The 15,232-nt window shown below is 41.9% G+C and overlaps 1 protein-coding gene across 6 annotated transcripts; it reads right to left on the bottom strand.

The window, feature by feature from the left end:
• Nucleotides 1-200: 200 nt before the first annotated feature.
• On the bottom strand, nt 201-14,631 carry LOC136521003 (uncharacterized). Of its 6 annotated transcripts, none has more exons than XR_010775479.1 (9): nt 14,517-14,607; nt 7,650-7,770; nt 5,823-6,906; nt 3,727-3,787; nt 3,528-3,625; nt 3,330-3,420; nt 2,718-2,765; nt 708-808; nt 201-631 (listed from the first exon to the last, which is right to left on the bottom strand). XR_010775479.1 is itself a non-coding variant. In XM_066514722.1 (8 exons), the coding sequence occupies exons 2-7, from the start codon at nt 6,764-6,766 to the stop codon at nt 770-772; spliced, it is 1,281 nt and encodes a 426-aa protein (XP_066370819.1). In that variant the 5' UTR covers nt 6,767-6,906; nt 7,650-8,023; the 3' UTR covers nt 201-631; nt 728-769. The 6 variants fall into 6 exon arrangements, 2 of the variants coding, with proteins under 2 accessions (XP_066370819.1, XP_066370818.1); XR_010775480.1 differs by lacking the exon at nt 14,517-14,607 and adding an exon at nt 7,478-7,524 and having other exon boundaries at nt 7,650-8,023; XR_010775481.1 differs by lacking the exon at nt 7,650-7,770 and having other exon boundaries at nt 14,517-14,631.
• Nucleotides 14,632-15,232: the final 601 nt, after the last annotated feature.

The raw sequence follows: 15,232 nt of genomic DNA on the forward strand, positions 1-15,232 counted from the left end.
AGCCGCACGGTCCCATCGTGATCGTGATGACACGACTCCGGAGCAGAACTATCCGCCGAGCCCCGGAGACCGCGGCTGCAGGCCGGGATCGGATCGGAGAGCACCGCTACGGGACAGGACAGGCACGCCAAACACCGTGACATGCACGTTTCGTGTGCGCATGGTATGTATGCTCGTTAATCCCTCCAGAGGTCACTGAACATTGATCCACGGCTATTTTACTCGAGCTAGCAACAACTATACATTGTGATTCAGCTTTTTGTAAAAGAAATTAAACAACTATAACATTGTGATCCATTCTTCAGTGATCAAAATTCTTCCATCTCACCGAGTTTTCTCCAGCAGCATCGAGTATTTTACTCTTCTTGTTCTTTGCTTTTGCTATGGCTTATGTTTTTAGAAGGCCTTTCCTTTCTTTTGTTTACACAAGATGACAAGAAGACACCAAAACTCGTATATTGTATGTTGGGTGTTGGAAGGAGCATTTTTATGTGTCAAGTTGCCATGCATAGACACGGATTTCATCTCTTCATCCGAGAAAAAAATGACCCATGGTATCAACGCCGATTTGTGACAGCACTGGTGCAGGACAGCAGTTCCCTATTTGGGAAAAAATGCTTCCTCATCTAGTCTGTAGGCAAAACCTGGTATTAAAAGCAAGCAAAACACCTCACAGGAGTAGGATAGAAATTAAGAAATTTTATTACCTCCTAGACTTAAATGATACCTTCAAATGCACAACTCACATCTGAGGATGGGTGCACATTTTTCAGCGTTTCTGATTGCTGTCACCTAGACGACTCTTCAGCTACAAAGATAAAAAAAAAGTCAATTAAACCGGTTTCTGTTAGGACTAATCTTGTTATATTGGCATATTAGTGTTAATCATAAAGTATAGGCATTTCTAGATGAGATATGCATGAAGTTAGTAGCATTAGTGTTAATTGAAGTTTAACACCGCAGGAAAAGCTGCCGGGGTGAAAATGGAGCAAAATTGTTTTTTACTTGTAGCTGTAACAATAGGTTGCTTAGCTAGCAAGTAGGGGAATGTGAACTGTGCTCTATTAGATCGGTTTGTGTAGCAACCGACCTGAAAACCCTATAAAAGGGGCAGCAACCCTCCTGTGTAGAAGTGAGTTTGAATTAGAGGAGATAGCTTTGGTTTGGTTGTGAAGATGTAGTGTGTATGTGTGATAGGAGAGCTTAGGGCCTCTTTGGCACGGCTTATGTCGGCTTCGGCTTCATCTATTTTGCGTAAATCGAGGCACTATAGCGTGAAGCCGTTTTGTAAGCCGGGGTTAAAATGAACTAGAAGCCGGGAAAAGCCAGTTTTTCTGGCTTCACCGGCTTTGGCTTCACCGGTGAAGCCGTTTTGGATGAGCCGTGCCAAAGGGGGCTTTAGTTGTGAAGATCAAGCAAGGTGTGAAAGCTTGTAGTGTTAAGCTATAAGATCAACATAGTGCAAGCTGGTCATGTATAGAACTACCCCCACCCTTTCCTTTTTGGTTGGGGTGGGTGGGTGTGGTGGTGTTTTCTTTGGCAAGCTAGGTTTCTTTCTAAATCCAGCTCGTCTTGTATTCTTCTATCTTAATGAAATGACACGCAGATCTCCTGCGTCGTTTGAGAAAAAATATAGTGCAAGCTTGTGTCTGTAGGAAACAAAGAGATTTTGTTTCCAACAGTTTCAAAGAGAATATATGGCAAAATCTAAAGTGTATTCAGGGTCCTAATAGGTAGGACTGATGAGCACATGAAGCCCAGGGATACAGAGATCAGGCAACCTCACATAAGGCCCTATACTTCAGTTTTCTTTTTCCTTACAGGGGACACGGTCACACGGAGTTCAATTTCTCTTCACGTAGATAGTCATTGAACTCCTTCGTGATAAGCACTTAAAACTGAAATAAATGCTTACTCCTAGATATCACTTTCATGCAACTGATTGAACTTCAGTCACTGCACAAGAACAGATAATTCCTGGACTGCAGCCTTTTCTTTTTCTTTTTCTTATGAAAATATGTTGAGCTCAGGTAAGTGGTTAAGACCATCAAAACACACATAGTAGCACAGGATTAGATGTATTTGACCAACCAGGATTGAATGGTGTCAGATCATTTGCCTCTGTGGACATATGATCGTCTGGTTGGGTTAAACCACTTTCGAATTTTAATTTTGTCACATGGCACTACTTTAAAGAGAAAATTTAGACAGCTTCATTTAAAAACTTCCAAACTTCATCAACACAACAACAACAACAAATATTTCTAGATGCGAATTTTGATTTGTTACATGGCATTACTAAAGAGAAAATTTAGACATAAAAAATATCCAAACTTCACTAGTGTAAAAAAAATCTAGAGTAACTAGATTTAAGTGATATTAATGTCTGTGATAAGAAAAAGCTTCTATACTATATTCATAGAAGTTTTACCAACCAATGGTCACGGTCCTCATATGTTGTGAGGTATCACAAAAAGAAACATTTCCATAAATAGGAAGCGTTCAATTTTTATTGCAGAAAGCACATCACATAAATAGGAAGCGTTCAATTTTTATTGCAGAAAGCACATCACATTAGTTTATCAGGTCAAAAATAGGAAGAAAAATGTAGTCAGTTCCCTGTTTGTCATGTTCAAATGCTGGGCCAAAGCGCTAGCTTGCATGTGATGCAAAGAAAGTGCCAATCATAACCACTTCCAAGATCACAATGAACATACCTTATTTATGTACTTCAGTTGCTCGCGAACTGCAGCGGTCTCCAATTCCTACAATTGAAAAGATAATCGAGAAATCAGTTTCTCAAAAAAAATAATAGTTTTAGTTACTTAGAGCGTCTTTGGCACGGCTCCGCCCCGCAGGACTCCGGCTCCATATGGACTGTGCGCTACTGTGCCGGCATGAAAAGGGCTCCAGCTCCTCCGGTATTTTGCCTAGGAGCAGCAGAGCTACAGTGCTGAAGCCGGAGCCGGAGCCGGAGCCAGGGAGAGCCAGGCCAAACAGGCCCTTAATATGGTACAAACAATGCAAGGTAGCAATGATGGTGTTATCACTTCTTCCATAGATTCAAGAGTTATTTTAATTTTTCAAATAGGTGTCATGGAAATACAATTGCACTTGCACATGAATAAAACATCCAAAGATCCAAAGAAGGGATACCAACAGCGAAAATAATAATATAGACATCACCAACCACACAAGGTACCATCACTCATGAATAGCTTGCCCTAATCCTAATGCAGTTTGATGATCACATAAGACAAACAGCTCTTTCTCACAAGGCCACATAAAAAAATACAATCAAATCAAAGGAAAGTATTAACAGAATGTACCTGCGGAACAGCACAATCAGCATGGAAAGGATCCCAAACAACTGAACATGAACAGTCCCAGTCGTTTGATTGAACAACAAACAATGGCGCCCTGCAAAAGGTCCATGCAGTAAAAAAGGCATATAAACATATTAATGCTATATGTTAACACAAACATATAGATATGAGAAAAACAGCAATTTGGAATGGAGTATTTACCTCCGCCATTTGCCACAAACAACTCCTGTGTCTAGAACTTCCCGGCACTGGATCCAGTTACCGATAGTGGTTTTCTTATCCTCAAACTGTTCTAAGCACTGAAAATGCAACATAGGGTCAGGAAGGGTGCCTGATAATAAGCATTAAGGAATTTGTTGTCAATTATCATTTATCAGGTTCAAAGTGGACTGAGACATACACCCAGCATTGTCGTTTTACTAGGATCAAGTTCAGTGGGCTCAGCAAACTGATCTTCTCTACTGCACAAAGAATGTCGCATTAACATTAGAGACTGTATATGATAATATCAAAGTTGAGAACACACCGCTATTGTGGTGATTTTGCATCCAGTTATGACGCCACCAACCAGGGTTCAAGACCCCTCTAGAAAAAAAGAACTCGCTGAGTTATGTTGCTTTCGACGTGTTCCTGGGCGGTCCAGCCTACACCCTGCGATCCCTTTTTCTCGACCCTTGTTGAGATCCTTTTCTTAAGGCAAAACCACAGGGAAGGTCTGTCCCCAAGGGGTTGATTTTTTTTCATAATATACCAAGTTGCAACAAAGAATATGCATGTAAACAAGATGAATAAAGGATCATCCTTGTAAAAAATAGTATCCTGCAAATACGGGCGGGAAATCCTCCATCTCGTTTCCAGTCCCAGTCCTGGTCGATCCCATCCCGTTACTGTTTTTTCCCATAAATATGGAAACGGTCGGGATAATAGCGATAAACGGTATAGGACAGTACAAGATTTATCCCATCTATTAAACCGGGCAAATTTAGTCCTCTAGCTGGTTCCGAAGGTGGTTTTCTATATTTCAAAAATAATAAAAAATTGGTTAAATCTCTAAAAGTTGATAACTAATTTACTTTAAATAAAGAAACAATTACCATTTTTTTCCTAAAAATATTATCTATCTATCTGTAATCTATTTTGAGTTGTTCTATTCCTATTGTTTTACTGTTCATAGTAGTGCCCATTATTTATTTAAAGGTCAGTTTGGGACTGCTCTACAAACTCCACCATAGAGCAGCTCCATAAAAAACTGAAGTTTCTGGACCAGGGGCTCCGCTCCACATTTTTCAGCTCCGCTCCACGTTTTTTAGCCAAACAGGCTCAGCACCATACAACTCTGCTCCAAGAAAAAAGGTGAAGTTGTGAGAGCACCTAAAGTGGTGCTCCACAAACTTTTTTTGTGGAGCTACTCCACTGTGGAGTTCATGGAGCAGTCCCAGATGCTGTCACAACTCCATCTTTTTCCTGGAGTGGAGCGGGGCTAAAAAACATAGAGCAGAGTAGTCCCAAACAGGCCCTAAATTATCATTTGCGTTGTATCACACCTGAAGATCGACCAAGAGGATCTAACATACTATGAGTAGTTCCTCTGTTACATTGCACTATAGGGGCGTACCCAGTGCAGAGAGCTCCCGCTCTATGCGGGGTCTGGGAAAGGGTGTCAGTGGCAAGCCTTACCCTCACCTGTGCAATGCGAGGAGACCGCGACTCGAACCCTAAAATTTGTACTATAAGGCACTCTACATGGTGCCCATGCTCAGATTTGGCAAAGTTGGTTACACATAATTTGAGGATAAACACCTTAATTGGGTTCAATCCATGGGTACATACGTCGTTTGAGTATTCCCTTAAGTTGTCTTAAAATTTTTGAAATGCATTATATTACACGACAGAGGGAGTACATAGAAAGATGTAGAAGACGACACCAACCTCACAAATGTCATGCTCCACCATATGTATAGATCCTATTTAGGCATTGCATGGCTAGTGCTTTACTTTTTTGTTGATTGCCTGACTAAGTTATAGGTTTCAAAAAAGGTAGTGCCTTAAACATCATGCAATCAACATAAAGTAAACAGGTGTGACTAATGGCAATGAAACACTAAGAATACGAATAAACAAGAAACAAATAACTCCAAGTAGAGTACCAACAGATAGATAACATTTTTATAAAAATGATCGGTGCTAGTTTCATGTTTTTCTAACTTAAGATAAAATTAGTTATGAATTTTCGCAGATAAACCAGATTTTTATGACTTTTTGAAAACACCAAATTTGTACGGTTTCAACAATTGGAGAGCATACCCGGTTTCGTAGTTCAAGGTTGCAAATCGGATTGTCATGCAAGATGAAGGTTAAAAGTGGACTTTAACCAAAAATAAATTACCATTTTTCATGAATAGAAATTGTTAGTTAAGTTGAAGTTGCCTCTCCTATCGCATTAATTGCATTAAAAATAAATCTTAAAGTAACTTCATCAAGAGTAAGTGAGCATACCTGGAAATAGGACCAGACCATTCTGGAACTTCTGCTTGAAACTTACTACCAATCCTTACGTCACTTTCATATGATTCAGAATCCACTAACATATCTCGAATAGGACCAAGACCTCGACGAGGTCTTTCAATGTCCTTGGATGATTTAACTTTGGTATTTGTCAACTTTCCACGTTGGCTCTTAGGTTTCTTTTTTTTACAGGCCAAACAATACCACTCTTCCTCTGGTATTTTCTTAACACGTGGATTGCAACACAATAAATGAAATGCTCCTTCACAACAATCACAAATTAACATTTTGGATGGATCTTCCATCAACCCGCATTTCATGCATTCAAATAAAGGACTGTTTAGATTATCATCACGGTCTATAGTACTTGATGTTCTGCTTAGTTCTGAGTCTTTAGCGGGACATATTTTTCTTTTAAGGATGGAGATGCAAAGGTCCCTCGCTGATGTTAACTCTGTTATTGGTTTTGCAGTTGCAGTATTTGTATCAGGCAATGAACACTCCCAAGCACCTTTAATACTCTGACTGAAATAAGATGGTGCACTTGATGAGGATGATGGCTGGCCAGTATTGACATTGACATTAGAACGTGATCCTGCTGAAAATTCTGCACTTGAATTAACCATAAATGATTGGCCATCCGTGTTGTGCTCTGGAGATGAGATATATCCAGTGGTTGTGAAGTTTGTCGTGCTACCATCTCTCATATTTCCATTTGTCAGAAGGTGCTCACATTCCTCATCCATCTTCCTTCGTTTATTCAGATGGAAACCATCTTCTGAAGCAGGAATTGAACAAATACTGTCGACAGGCATCAAACTCGAGTTCAAGGACGAATCAACAATTTTAATCACAGAAGATCTGAATTCCTTCTTCCAGCATAGGACAGGTTCTATATAGCTTTCATCTGAGCATCTACTAGATTTTAAAGCCATGTCTTCAGTTGAGAACAACTGTGACTGCTCCCACCAAAAACTGAACTATTACAGCTCCTAACAAAAATCGTAGGCACAATAGGTAGCTTGCCTTGGCCAAGGGTAGATATCAGATAACTATAACTGAAGCAGGTACAGTGCTGTATTATTAAGACAAAAAAAATAAATTAATCAAAACTTTAAAACAAGCAGTAGGCCAGTAGCCAATCATATATATGGCTTAGAAAGGATTTGTATGTAAGATCTGAGACAAACAAATCAAAAGGAAATTGTACAGAATATTTAGTCTGACATTCGTTAACTGTGTAACACTTCACGAAGTGTCATCTGAATAAGGTCTCGGATATATCAAATCAGACCCCCAATTGAGGTACTATAGGTGTTCAGTATGACCAAAACTGAAAAAAGATGGTGAATTGCTTCATTTGATAGATTGAACAAATGTAGTGCCCATTTTATACCCATAGGTAGGGATGTAAACGGATCGGATATGGACGGATATTGTTGATATTACATTTGTTTTCATATTTCTATTCGGATTCGGATTCGAATATGGATAGTATCATATATGTCAGATCAAATACAAATGGATATCGACATTATAAATATGTGATTTGAGTATCGGATGTTAAATATACAGACTCGGATACAGACAGATCTGAACCCCTCTAAACGAATTCGGTCTCGGATAAGGTCGAGAAATATCCGTACCATTTTCACCCCTAGGCCATAGGGCACGCCTATGAGGCTGTTTAAAGCTGTAATTGAAATAGAAGAAGCACAAACTGTTCATTTCCCTCAGCATATCCGAATACAAATAGCTTAAGTTAGGGTTGGGCCCCGGTTTCGCACAGCAGGAACGAAAGAGAAAGGGTGAGCACACCTGATGCTTCGACGCCGGCGAAAGACGCGACGAATGGCGGGGAAGGGACGCCGATCTGGGCACCTGGCGGCGGTTGCTGCAGACGGAGAGGGTGAGAGAGCAGGTTGGGCGTCGGCGGTTGCTGCAGGCAGGAGAGGGTGAGATAGCACGCCGGGTGAACGGCAAAAGAAGATGCTGAGAAAGTGGTTTCCGTATCAATTTGGCCATTTCAAATAAAATAAATACCAGGTGGAACCATTTTTCTAAACCATGTTCGGTGGGTGTAAACACATGTTAACGGGCTATCAGATCTAAAACTAGTGGTTAGAGATCCAATACCGATGAACCTGTTAGGTAGTTTGGTTGTGGATGGGATGAGGTAGGATGGGGATGCCCATTTTTTGGGATATTTACATATTTACTATTATTACGGATGACATCTTATATTATATCATTGATATATGAGTCATTGATATAGTATTTTTATACCGCTCATGTTATAATGATATTAAATATGTAAATAATCCCTCTTTTTCAGGTGTCTGGTTGGGGCGAGTAGATTCAAGGTCATCCTATGTACGAATATAAGAGCAAGTATAATAGTAGGATGCAAGCCGACTAAATACTAAAGTGAAAGAGAGAGGATGAGAGAGAGGAGAAGCGGACTGTAAGCTTATAGCCGGCTTAGACACAAAATCCAAAAAAGTATGTGAGAAAGATAAATGGGTCATATATTAACCGTAAAGAGAAGGCTAACCGGAGACCTCTCCTGGCGCGTTGCTCAACTAGTCCACGCGTCGCCTGCCACTGCCACGCCCTACTGCTGCGTCCTACTGCTGCGTCCGTCGTCCGTGATCGCTTGCCTGGCGCCGTCGCGCTAGCACGCTACTCCGCGGTGCCATGGCAGCTCCGTATGTACGCACGCACCTGTAGCGCTCGCTCGCTCACATAGGATGGTCCTGGGCGGCGCCCATCGCCACCACCACCACGAACCGCACCGTCGCCGCCGCCGTCGCCGAGCAGCTGGCTTGCCTCAGCAGGCGGCCCTTTCATTTTCCCAAAGGTTCATGGTTGCCATGGTGCCCATGCACGACGACGCGCACGGCCACGGGATCGCCTTCGCGCCGGCGCCATCACCAATGGATCGCCTAAGCTCCGGCGCCCGCCCTGCGCTGCGAGCCAAGGTGGCTGCACGCTCTGCATCTGTGTCGATGGGTCGCCTAGCTGCTCACCGATGCCGAGCGCGCACGTACGCCGACGGGCGTCCTTGTTGTTCGTCGCCGATGCCGAGCCACACGCACACGCGACGGGTGGCCTCGCCGTCTCGCTGCGGGCAGCCTCGGTCACTCTGCGCCGGCTCGCGGGGCCCCTACATGCTTACACGCACAAACTAGGGACGGTCACGCGCGCGGCCTCCATTATGCCATCGCACACGAGCTGGCCTTCGCGACGCTGCTCGCAGTCGCAGCCAACCATGCCGTGCACCTTCCACGCTCAGTAGCGCCACGATCCTCCTATCGCCGGTAGTGCAAGCCCCACCGCGCTCGGATCCCACCCGTGTTCCTCTCCACGTTGTTGTGTGTGACTGGAACTGACGCCGTGACGCCATTCGATCGCCACCACGGCCAAGCTAGCTTACCATAAGTCAAGCTCTTATTAATTATTATTGGTGTAGTAGTATTGCGATCTGTCGCTGAGCTCTGGATGGAGTTTAGTGGCAGCTTCTATGCTGTTTTCTCCTTCGCCCTGTCCCAACGCCATCGCAGCCCCGTCACCTCACTCTTCTAAAGCAAGTCACACACGCACGTTGTCTTGCCGAGGCCATGCACAATGCAGCCAAGCACTAGCCGTCGCCCAAGCTCGTCCACTACAGCCCCACGACCACGCCTTGCCCACCTGGTTGGCTGGAGCTCCTCCCCTTCCCCCGCTGCATGGTGATGGCGGGAGGTTGAAGAAGAAATTGACATGTAGGGCCCATACGTTAATGAGTGGAAGGAGAGAAGTAGTAGAGGTAAAAAAGGTCATTTGGCATGTTCTATAGAGGTTCATAGGCTCACTGCCACGCTGGCATACTCACCTGGCGTGCCACATCAACGAAAGTGGCAAAAGCATATGCGGTTTACTGTTTGCGATAGCAACTATGTAGGAGCACACACAAAACTGGCAAACGAAGGAGTGCCATACATAAGGATGGCAAAAAGTTAAAAATCCCAAAAGGAAAGGGAGGGATAGAGGAAAGGAAGGGAAAAAAAATAAACTGGCACGTGGGCCCCATCTGTCTGTAGCATATTCCACTTTTGGTGCCCTCAAACCAAACAAAAAAAATGGATCATCCAGTCTCTTCTCGACCAAACAGAAAATGGAGTCCGCCTCATTCCCGCCTCGTCCCAAAAATCAAAAGACAGAACCATCCTACCCCACCTTAACTCCCAACCAAATACTACCTTAAGTGGCGGGCACTCGAGTATGTCAATCATTCGAACACCCTAACTCACACCTAAAATATTCTAAAGGATATCTCCATTGCCTACTCTATCTCCTAGTACTCTTATCTTATATCTAAAATAGTGTCCATAAATCACATTCCAGTGAACCTCCAAGTAGAGGTGAAGGAGGCTGCAGTGGAAGCCGAGGGCAATAGAGAGTGCCGAATAAAAAAATCAAATAAGGAGTATCGATTGTCCGCATGGATGCCAAAAGCAAATAGGGAGTATCGGTTGTTCCTATGCATGTCTTTATTTTCCCAAATGTGAATAGATTGGGAACTACGTTAAGAATCTGTTGGAGTGTTGGGTTTTCCATCATCATGCAATAAACAAGATTGAGAATGGGTTTACCAAACCATTAGAGATGATCTTAGAGCATCTCCAATAGTTAAAAAAACACAATGGGCAAATCAATGAGTTTTCTAAGTCAATAGAAAAAAGAAGGGAGTATATTTTTTGGCTTTATCTAACCATTTTGAATATCTCACTCCTAAGAGCTACTCTCTCTGTTCTAAATTATAAGTCGCTTTGACTTTTTTTAGTATATTTATTTTGTTATGCATATAGATATAATAATATGTCTAGATACATAGCAAAATAAAAAGAACCTAAAAAGTCAAAGCAACTTATAATTTGGAACGGATGGAGTAGAAGGCAAATCACTACAACCACTTCTATACTTTCTTTCTCTAGTTTTGAAAACTCTTAAGGATGCTCTTAGCACCAACTTGACCATTAAGTCAAATCTCAATGCGCAACATACAAGTTAAGAGTATACATACTCGGTTATTAAGGTTTTGTAAAATTTATAGGGAAATAAATTATATCGATTGATGTAAGGCCAACTTAATTAGAGTTATAATATTTTTGTGTGTAAAAGAACAAGGACTAATTTTTTGTCAAAATTTTTAGAAATAGAATAATTATGTGTATATTGTAAATTAATGTTAAATGAAACAATCATAAAATCAATTTTTTGATAGATCTAAGTTGCCCTACTATCTCTTTGTAGTCAATTGTATCAATGTATTTTCTAACATTATTTGCCTAATACATGCAAATTGTATAGAATGCATAACAATTTTGTATGGACTCCTAATATCATGAGCCAAATTATGTTAGCTTCATTTGACTATGTGCTACTTTATAATACTACTAATATTCATGAAATAGTTATGGAATGATAGTGCTCATTTTAGTGAAAATAGTTCAAAAATATTTTCATTTATGTGAGCACGTGGTACATTTTTTAAATGGGAACAAATTGATTTATTTCCAAAATCATTTTATGGTTTTATGTGAAAAGAAATAGAAGGACCACATCGATGAGAACTTGTCATTTTAGAAATTGTTTTAAACTGAGTACAAGTTGGATTTATTTTCAAAACAATCTGATATGAACACGTATTTGAAATGAAATACATGACCAGAACCCGTATCAGTAGTGAACTATATTGTTTATCTAACTATATGTTCAGAGAAACGGATGCTTACTACCTCTGAAAGTAACCCAGCAAGGAGAAAAGTATTGCCAAATGTCGGTTGTTTAGCGTTAAGAAGAATAGGGATGGAGGAAGCCTTCAAGAGAAACAGGATCCCTCTAATGGCTAGTTTAGAAATTCAAATCCTCTTGAGGTCTCAGACTTTGGGTGAGCAATCCATGAGAATGTCATTTGGATAAGCTATTTAGATTTTACACATGGTAGGCTTTCTATTCCTGGGTTTGTCCCCCTTACTTCCAAAATAGACCCAAATGTTACGACCTCGAGGAAGAAAAAGCGAAAGTGTCCAGCAAAGACAGAGAAGAACTACAGAGGCCTTTTGAACTCGGAAGGACCGTCATACGGCTTTCCTTTCGCCATATTCGCGTTAGCAGATGTTTGCCACTTGCACCACTCACGCGAAGCTAGATTTCCCTAATCTCGCGTACCCACTTTCTCTTCTTCCACCTTCCCTCCATCTCAGTGGATCCAAACCCGAACCTCTTGCTCGCGCACTCTTTCGTCATGCTACGCTATGCCTAGGATCATTGTTTGCCTCATCCGGTCACACCCCACTACCACTGAGTTTTTTTACCACGACAACCTCATGGGGTTTGCCCTCATGAGCTTGGTCCCTTAGCGTCGTTGGATCTGGTGGATTCGACCGTTGGAGTCAATGGCGTATAGGTGGAGATCAATTTGGCTCTTGGTGAGGAGCTATTGGTCAAGAGGTTGGGGCTTGGTCTAGGGATGAAAAAAAGCTGTAAATGTTAATACATCTTTTGTATGTCAAGTATGCATACAATTTTATTTTAAAATTATAATATTTGGTGTTTCAAAATTACATATCTCTTATAAAGTGGATGGATTGAGTCTAGTTTATTAAGCTTATATTTTTTTCTTCACATCCAACTCAAAATTTGTTTGCCACGACCATGCCCTAGGTGTTGTGCAATCATAGGCCACCCAGGCTCTAGTTAAAATAGCTTTTGCCCCGCTTCTAGTGAAAAAAGTCGGTTCTCCCACGTCGTTTACCCATCGAATCGGCCTCGAGCAAGCGTTAATGAAAATCCTACCAATTCCTCATGCGAGCCCCGCACTTGCATTCCCTTCTTCCTCCCCGCAGTTGTCCTCTACGCCGCCCATAGGCTACTCCTCCCCGTGCTTGTCCTCCACGCCGCCGGCGGGTCCCCCCACGCTCATCCTTTGTGCCGCTGGTGGGCTCGTCCACCTCGTGCTCGTCGTCCACGCCGCCGACAACTCGTGCTCCCGCGCTCATCCGCCACCATCTTCTTTCTTCCCGCAGTCCTTCATGTCGTCGGCCGTCCCCCTTCATGCACTCTACCTTCGTCCCTTCCTCGCACAGCGGTGGGCATGCAAAGACCTCGGTGACCCGGGAGGCGGGACTCATCAGAGGAGGTGGTGACCTCAAGCTCAAGGAGTCCGTGGTCAATGGTTGTCGACAAAATATCGTCGGCAGTCCTTCGAGGGGTATCCTACGAAGGTAGATTGATCGGTAGTGGTGCGTGTAATCAAGAATAAGAAGGCAACAGAGACACAAGAGTTAGACAGGTTCGGGCCGTCAGCACGACGTAATACTCTACTCCTGTGGTCTGTTGGTTTGTATTGGCTATCGTATGATATTGCGTGTGTTTTGAGGGGGTCCCCTACCCGCCTTATATAGCTAGAGGGTAGGGTTACAAGTCGGTTAGATCTAGGAAATAACCGGTAGGTAATAACAGGTTACAGGAATCATGGGATCGTAATATATCCTAACAGATTACGCCGTATCTTGAGGATATCTTCCTGGTGTCTTGCGGGGCGCGCCGAGCAGCGCCGTGCTCCGCAAGGCTTCGTCTTGTGGGCTGGATCACCCATGGAGACACAACCCATATAGTTTGTCATGGGTATCCGGGGTCGTACCCCCGCCAGAAGGCGAAAGTGCGGTGGCAAGAGTCCCCCAACGATGCGATTTTTGGGATCCAGATTGTAAACTAGCCGTGGGAGAAATCTGGCTTTTGATTCAATGCATGGTGGGGATAAGTTGTTCCAAACAGGACCATAGCGACTTTGTCTACTAGCAATTCAAAGTTGGTAGATTTGTCTCTCAGTCACACTCGCATCCACAGGTCTCTTAATTTCACCCCACGTCTATGTTTGGGGCTCAACTAATTTTCTTTGCCTATAACTGGACCTTGGAGCCTTAATCCAAGTGCTAAACGACAAAAATAGCTCCCTTGATTTAACTAGAGCCTTTATGCGCTCAAGCGGTGAACACCAAAAAAAAAAAGGAAAAGAATGACAAATCTGTGCAAAGAGAAATCCATTGCCGATTTAATATAATGTCAAAAGTTCAAGCTAGATCTGTCGAAAAAATTTGTTGATTACCTTTTGCATGTAATCCCAAAGAATAATAAAACAAAAAATTAATTATATATTTTGTGAATAGGAATATATAAAACTCGATTAGACACACGATCATATATAAGAAGCACGAAGAGCAAAGATTAATAGAAAGGTCAAAGGGCTAGGATGCTTATTGTGAGTTTCATCACCAATACAGCAATCGTGTATTGATGTCAAAAACAAATATATATCACAACCATGTAAGGGCCTGTTTGTTTGTTTGTTTCCGCGTCCGTTGTGCGTTTCAGTCCAAAACGCGGAAAAATCCCACCAAACGGACTGCTACCAACGTGTGTTTGCCAGTTGAAAACGAACGCGAGCGACCGATTCCCAAAACGCGACCTCGAAGGCGCGTTCGCTCAAACGCGGTTGCGTGTCCGTGCGACGCGGAAACAAACAAGCCCTAAATTGACAATGGCCATACATATAGCCATTGGGGCAAACAAAGTGGATCTAAAATATGGCAAAAATACATTTAATGAATTAAGAAGATGCATGATAGAGTGAATTCATACCTGAAGATTAGATCTAAATCGATGTATCTTTAGATTGGATCTAGATCGGATGCGTTCCTCGTCCACGACATCAGGAAGATGTCTCTCCAACTCCTAGTAGGATGATCAATCGCCGCGCCCAAGACCCTTCAATACCCCTCTCCCTCTCGTATTTATAGATAAAATTTTAGAGGCAATTTTCTGCTTAAGTCCAACAATGAAACCAAATTATATTTCGATTCCCATATATATAAAAATAAATAGGTAAAATTATATCCAAGTATAGTAAATACACAAATTATTTCTTGCACAATAAGGCATACATAGCGTTGTACTCCTTTGATTCCAAATATAGGTCATATAAGCATGATAGAACACAATGACTATTGGTTCCCATGACAAAAATATTACTTCAAGATAGAAAATATATCTGTAATAAATCTACTAATATCGATTTTTATACTCTAGGTCTCTCTCTCTCTCTCTCTCTTTATATATATATATATATATATATATATATATATATATATATATATATATATATATATATATATATATATATATATATATATATATATATATATATATATAGATAGATAGATAGATAGATGGTCAAAATTTGGAACAACGAACGAAACATATCCTAAAACCAAGTTAGATTCAGATGTTTGCTCAGGACTCTATCTAGTACTAGTATCTACAATCGACATATATATAGAGTCCTCGTCTGTTTAGGA

This window comes from Miscanthus floridulus, chromosome 18 (genome assembly GCF_019320115.1).
Source record: "Miscanthus floridulus cultivar M001 chromosome 18, ASM1932011v1, whole genome shotgun sequence".
Lineage (NCBI taxonomy): Eukaryota > Viridiplantae > Streptophyta > Magnoliopsida > Poales > Poaceae > Miscanthus > Miscanthus floridulus.